The sequence below is a fragment of the Symphalangus syndactylus genome, chromosome X, assembly GCF_028878055.3.
Source record: "Symphalangus syndactylus isolate Jambi chromosome X, NHGRI_mSymSyn1-v2.1_pri, whole genome shotgun sequence".
In the NCBI taxonomy this organism is placed as follows: domain Eukaryota; kingdom Metazoa; phylum Chordata; class Mammalia; order Primates; family Hylobatidae; genus Symphalangus; species Symphalangus syndactylus.
Genome location: NC_072447.2, coordinates 36,011,233 through 36,018,507, shown reverse-complemented (window position 1 = coordinate 36,018,507; position 7,275 = coordinate 36,011,233). Strand labels below are relative to the sequence as shown.

The window sequence follows — 7,275 nt, the reverse complement described above, 5'->3', positions numbered from 1 at the left end:
GGAATGAGGCTAACCAATCAAAAACTGGGCTACATTCCTAGCCTATTTTATCTGGCCCTTACTGCCAGAGAGAGGAAGAGAGAGAGAGAGTATGGGAGGAAGCACTAGGGCAAAAGGTCAAGAAGAACCAAATGCCATAGTTAAAACATTCTCTTTCAAGAATTCCTAACTGACAGCAGACTTTTTGTCAGACACAGTAATGAAAGGAAACATGATAGTCCTCTTTCTTTATCCATAAACCAGCCATTTCCAAGACAGTAGCGAGTGCACAGGAGCCTCATTTAAAAGACATTTTCAAGGCCTGCAATGACTTTCAGGTATAGATTATACGAATGAAAACTGAAGGCTGGTTCTAGAATCAAGAATTTAAAAATGATTAAGATCTTGCTTTATGTAATAGGAACAATTTTGATAGAAAAGAGTTCAAAAAAGACAACACATAGACGATGATAAACATAAAATGCTGGTACACATTTATTCTTTTATTGCTAAACATCAAATGCCGGCAATTACGATATCTTCAGGTTAAAGCTTAAGAATGAATTACAGGACAGTCAGAAGATTTATAGAAAAAAACACCTGTGCACCATTAGTATGTGAACATTCAATAAATACCATAGGACAAAGTGATGACTGAGAGCCACAATATCTATGAAGCACATGTTTACAATTTGCTGTTAGAACAGACAATGACCTGTAAGAGCGATTATCAAAAGGTCAAGTTTAACTGCATGTCTTTTCAAACTGAGATGCTGAAAAGAATATATACATTCTTTACAGATTGTAGGTGATTAAAAAAAACTCTCAAAAATGTAAACAATGCAGGGTAGGAACACTGAGAATAAAGTTTTACTGTTGAACAAAGTGACAACACAGAAAGAACACTTTCTTCAATCCTGAAAATAATCCATTTTTCCAATCACTCTACAGAAACCATAGTGGATTCTTTCCATGAAGATGATAATATGCCAGGGACACAAAGACCTTCCAAGTTATTTTTTTTATGTGAACATATATTTACAGTAAATATTCAATAATACTTTTTACAGCTTAAATAGAAACATGCTTTTTCTAATCCATAAATAACACTAATCATTATCCATTCAACTGCATTTATTAAGTACTTATGTCTCATGCACTGTGCCAGGGATGCAAAGATGAATATGATATGGTCCTTGCTGTAGAAGTGCCCACAACCAAGCTAAAGAAGAAAACACGTAACGTTTTCTTTCTTACATAATGAGGCCAGTTTTATACAAATGGTACTGATCTGCTCTTTCCTAGTAAAGTGGTTCCCAAACCCTGATCCTATGGGTCAACAGATCAAAATGTTTAACAGCTGAAATAAAATGAGATTTGGGTTTCGTTTTTTCACTCAGAAAAATAAATTAATGAATAAGATTTCCTCTATTAAAATTTTTTCTTGGTTTTTAAAAAACTGACTTGCACATATACAACCTTTTCATTAGTAAATTGCTTAGTTCATGTGATCAAATTAATTATATAAGTATTTCATGGCATTCTCCAAGCTCTACTACTTGAACAGGTCTGAGCATTATTATGCTAATATACTCTGATCCCAAATGACTGTCTACCTAAAAATAGAACAAATGCTATATTTTCTGGAATAAACCAATAATTGGTATGGTTTTAGCACTGGTATTAACCGATGACCCAAGTCATTAATAAAATGTTAAAATTATATTCAACGTCTAATTTCTGTTAAGGCAAATTTGTAATACAATCTAAAAAGTTTCTTAAAAATGATTAAAAAGTTTTAGTGCTTACAGAGCAAATCAATAATCTGAAAAAGGTAACCCCATGGAATACACCACTCAGTAAAGAAGTTGGATAGATGGCTATTAATGAGTTATTGCCCTTAATCACTTCTGAGTATACGAGAGAAGCATGTATTTTCCATCAAAGAAACAGCAAGCTCATATACTTCTAGGACCAATAGCTTCACACTGGCCTGCTGACTTCCCAAATTTCCCAAGGCTGCATCTCCACTCCAAAAGACCTCGAAGCAGGCGTGGCTCTTCTGGGCTCAAGAGTCAGTTCCCAAGCTCTGGAAAATCCACATTTGTACTCACGTATAGCCATTCTCACTATACTACCAAGTCTTCTGTGGACCCAGAGAGGTAGCTTACGAGAGAGACGGAAAACAAGGACTAGGTACTTAATAACCTGACACAGAAAAACATGGGAGCCGCTGGTGAGGACAGAGTATGGCTCAGAGTTTAAGGTCATTGCTTCTTGGAGACAGGAACCCAGGAGCTAGGCCCCAGATGGCCTCAGCAGCACAAGAGAAAATATTTACCCTGGAAGGGTTCCAAGCTTCAAAGCTCTATAGAGAATAGGAAGCAGGACTGCTGAAGATCCTCTGGGGTGTCTTGTGATCTGTCAGGAGATCCGGCCTAGTTCCCAGGTTCAACCCCAACTGCCTCCCTCAGCTCACATGCTGCTGGTGTGTGATGCTTCCTGCAGCTCACTGTGGATGTCAAAGCTAGTGCTGCTTTATGAGGGGGCAGAGACACCTTATCAAAGATGCAATTCCTGTGGGGCAAAACATGTCTCATGATAACATCATAGGCCCTACTTCCTGTTTTGTTCATTTATTTGGTATCATTTGACAAAGATTTTTCCCTTTCACGTCAGCAGATTCTTCTATAGAATTTTACTAATTGTAATCAGACCTCAGCTTTCAGAGCACAAAATAATACACCATTAAATTTTAAAATACTTTTCTTTTTTTTTTTTTTTTTTTTGAGACGGAGTCTTGCTCTGTCACCCAGGCTGGAGTGCAGTGGCGCAATCTCGGCTCACTGCAAGCTCCGCCTCCCGGGTTCACGCCATTCTCCTGCCTCAGCCTCTCTGAGTAGCTGGGACTACAGGCGCCCGCCACCACGCCCGGCTAATTTTTTTGTGTGTTTTTTAGTAGAGACGGGGTTTCACCGTGGTCTCGATCTCCTGACCTCGTGATCCGCCCGCCTCGGCCTCCCAAAGTGCTGGGATTACAAGCGTGAGCCACCGCGCCCGGCCTTAAAATACTTTTCAAACAAGACAAAGGACAAGAGATACAGGCCAAGACAATGGTCATCCTTCCATTTGGCCAAAGTCTGGTCTCATTCAAATTTTGATTAATGATGCTTTTGTAAGAAGTTTTTCCCAATTAATTCCACCCAGTTCTGTTCTCCTTTATACTATTTCAACACAATATGTAATCACATGAAACGGTATTACATGAATTTGCACTTGCTTAGATATTATTCCACAAGCATCTGGGTACATTCAGTCCTAAATTAGAATATAGTCAGGGACTATGCCTTTCATTTCTTCTGCTTATCTTCTACCACAGAGTTTGCGTACTCTGGATATGGGAGGAGCTCAGGGTTGTTGGCTAAGATGTAACTTTAAGGAAACACTTTATATTTCATACCAAGTAAGAATTTCAATGGCAATGGATATTACCACATAGCTGTATACTGTAACTCAGGGATTCTGTCAGATGAGTGCAAACATTACCGTGCTGTAACCATCCAGAGTCCCAGGGTCACATTGGCAGCCAAAAGTACACTGCCACCCAGCAAGATGAAAAACCCTATTAGATCTTTGACATCATTGTCTCCAATCACTGAGGTAAGGGTGGCATCCAAGAAAGAGTTTAGAATCCATTGTCCATCCAAAGCAAAGCATGGTACTGCATTAACAATAGCCAGAGCTCCTGAGAGGGAAATCAGGTATCTGGGTTAAAATCAGTTAAGGAACCAACTGTGAGAGGTCTGAGTAGAAACCATATTTCTATGAGTCAGAAGATATTTTACTGTGACTGAATTTGAGATCACACTTGACTTCTCTACTTTCTTTAAATCTCTGCCATTCCTTCTTAGATATCTACTACTTAAAACAAATGAGTTTATATTATTTCGAAGTTCAAAAACCTTGACTAGAAAAATAAAGGCCAACCACTTATAAACTAAGCCAATCTATAATGAACTCGTAGGAAGACTAAGTCTTTCTAATCCTTTAATTATACAACAGGGAAAGGAATGTGGAAGGAATAAGAAATAAGGGGAAAATTACTCTTTGGGCCTTACAAAGTATTACTTTATATTAGGAAACAAAGATTTTGGTCCTTGAAGCCTACTTTATTTTACTACCCTCTATAAGGTTATAGCATAAGTCTCTTTGTGACAAAGCTGCAGAGTCTATAAAGTACAATTTTTTTTTCTTTTTCTTTTTTTTTGTTGAGATGGAGTCTAGCTCTGTCGTCCAGGCTGGAGTGCAGTGGAGCGACCTTGGCTCACTGCAACCTCCACCTCCCGGGTTCAAGCGATTCTCCTGTCTCAACCTCCTGAGTAGCTGGGACTATAGGTGCATGCCAAGACGCCCAGCTAATTTTTGCGTTTTTAGTAGAGATGGGGTTTCGCTATATTGGTCAGGCTGGTCTTGAACTCCTTATCTCAGGTGATCCACCTGCCTCGGCCTCCCAAAGTGCTGGGATTACAGGTGTGAGCCACCACGACTGGCCACAATCTTGATTATACTCATTTTTTAAAAACTAACTGCTCATTTGTTTTCCATTTCTTTTTTTAATTTAAATAATTGAGGAAAGACATTAAAAAATTTAAAAGCGACAAAAATAAAGAACTCTTCCACAACTTTCCAGTAATTCAATTCTGCATAATAATTAATATGAAAAAATTCATCTTTTATGTGCAATCATAATATGCGAAAGACCACATAAGATTTGGCCCTCTGAATTGCTATCTTAGTAGTTGAAACCAGCTCGATCTTTCTTGCGCATTCCTCCCTGGGATTTACATAATTCCTGGTTATGCAATTACATTCTCTATTTGGTCAGAACTAACAGGCTCAGATGGGGCAGAATTCATTACCTCAGTAGTAACTGAAGCTTCCATCCTTTATAAACTTACTAAAATGTTTTAGACTTGTAAATTCAATTCTCAATTTGTATTCTGGGTTCTTTCCCTTCTACATCTAAACCTTTCTCACTCTGATTAATCTTTCTCCTCTGACTTCTTCCCTCCTGGGTACAATCTGATCTTTTTCTTTTCTTTTCTTTTTTTTTTTTTTCTCATAGTTTTTTATTATACTTTAGGTTTTAGGGTACATGTGCACAATGTGCAGGTTTGTTACATATGTATCCATATGCCATGTTGATTTCCTGCACCCATTAACTCATCATTTAGCATTAGGTATATCTCCTAATGCTGTCCCTCCCCCCTCCCCCAACCCCACAACAGTCCCTGGAGTGTGATGTTCCCCTTCCTGTGTCCATGAGTTCTCATTGTTCAATTCCCACCTATGAGTGAGAACATGCAGTGTTTGGTTTTTTTGTCCTTGCAATAGTTTACTGAGAATGATGTTTTCCAGTTTCATCCATGTCCCTACAAAGGACATGAACTCATCATTTTTTATGGCTGTATAGTATTCCATGGTGTATATGTGCCACATTTTCTTAATCCAGTCTATCGCTGTAACCATTAAAATCCTACAAGAAAACCTAGGCAATACCATTCAGGACATAGGCGTGGGCAAGGACTTCATGTCTAAAACACCAAAAGCAATGGCAACAAAAGCCAAAATTGACAAATGGGATCTCATTAAACTAAAGAGCTTCTGCACAGCAAAAGAAACTACCATCAGGTGGAGCCAAGATGGCCGAATAAGAACAGCTCCGGTCTCCAGCTCCCAGCCCCAGCGACACAGAAGACGGGTGATTTCTGCATTTCTGCTTGAGGTACCGGTTTCATCTCACTAGGGAGTGCCTAACAGTGGGTGCAGGACAGTCGGTGAAGCGCACTGTACGCGAGCCGAAGCAGGGCGAGGCATTGCCACACTCGGGAAGCGCAAGGGGTCAGGGAGTTCCCTTTCCTAGTCAAAGAAAGGGGAAACAGACGGCACCTGGAATATCGGGTCAGTCCGGTCCTAATACTGTGCTTTTCCAACGGGCCTGGAAAACGGCACACTAGGAGATTGTGTCCCGCACCTGGCTCGGAGGGTTCTATGCCCACAGAGTCTCGCTGATTGCTAGGACAGCAGTCTGAGATCACGCTGCAAGGCGGCAACGAGGCTGGGGGAGGGGCGCCCGCCATTGCCCAGGCTTGCTTAGGTAAACAAAGCAGCCAGGAAGCTCGAACTGGGTGGAGCCCACCACAGCTCAAGGAGGCCTGCCTGCCTCTGTAGGCTCCACCTCTGGGGGCAGGGCACAGACAACCAAAAACTCAGTGAGAACCTCCACAGCCTTAAATGTCCCTGTCTGACTGACAGCTTTGAAGAGAGTAGTGGTTCTCCCAGCACGCAGCTGGAGATCTGAGAACGGACAGACTGCCTCCTAAAGTGGGTCCCTCACCCCTGAGCAGCCTAACTGGGAGGCACCCCCCCAGTAGGGACAGACTGACACCTCATTCAACCGGGTACTCCTCTGAGACAAAACTTTCAGAGGAACTATCAGACAGCTGAATTTGTGGTCTCACGAAAATCCGCTGTTCTGCAGCCACCGGTGCTGACACCCAGCCAAACAGGGTCTGGAGTGGACCTCTAGTAAACTCCAACAGACCTGCAGCTGAGGGTCTTGTCTGGTAGAAGGAAAATTAACAAACAGAAAGGACATCCACACCAAAAACCCATCTGTACATCACCATCATCGAAGACAAAAAGTAGACAAAACCACAAAGATGGGGAAAAAGCAGACCAAAAAAACTGGTAACTCTAAAAAACAGAGCACCTCTCCTCCTCCAAAGGAACGCAGTTCCTCACCAGCAACGGAGCAAAGCTGGATGGAGGATGACTTTGATGAGTTGAGAGAAGAAGGCTCCAGACGATCAAACTACTCTGAGCTACGAGAGGAAATTCAAAACAATAGCAAAGAAGTTAAAAACTTTGAAAAAAAATTAGAAGAATGGGTAGCTAGAATAACCAATGGAGAGAAGAGCTTAAAGGAGATGATGGAGCTGAAAGCCAAGTTTCGAGAACTACGCGAAGAATGCAGAAGACTCGGTAGCAGATGCGATCAACTGGAAGAAAGGGTATCGCTGATAGAAGATGAAACGAATGAAATGAAGAGAGAAGGGAAGTCTAGAGAAAAAAGATTAAAAAGAAATGAACAAAGCCTCCAAGAAATTTGGGACTATGTGAAAAGACCAAACCTACGTCTGATTGGTGTACCTGAAAATGATGGGGAGAATGGAACCAAGTTGGAGAACACTCTGCAAGATATTATCCAGGAGAACTTCCCCAATCTAGCAAGGC

General features: G+C 41.1%; 1 protein-coding gene across 3 annotated transcripts in view; it reads right to left on the bottom strand.

Moving 5' to 3' along the window:
• Positions 1–450: 450 nt before the first annotated feature.
• The window catches only part of MBTPS2 (membrane bound transcription factor peptidase, site 2), a 56,019-nt gene continuing 49,194 nt past the window's right edge, over positions 451–7,275 (bottom strand). For all 3 annotated transcript variants that reach the window (XM_055268912.2, XM_063635265.1, XM_055268914.2), the window contains one exon: positions 451–3,744. In XM_055268912.2, the coding sequence (XP_055124887.1) occupies positions 3,522–3,744 (223 nt within the window). In that variant the 3' untranslated portion in view covers positions 451–3,521. The remainder of the gene's footprint in view (positions 3,745–7,275) is intronic.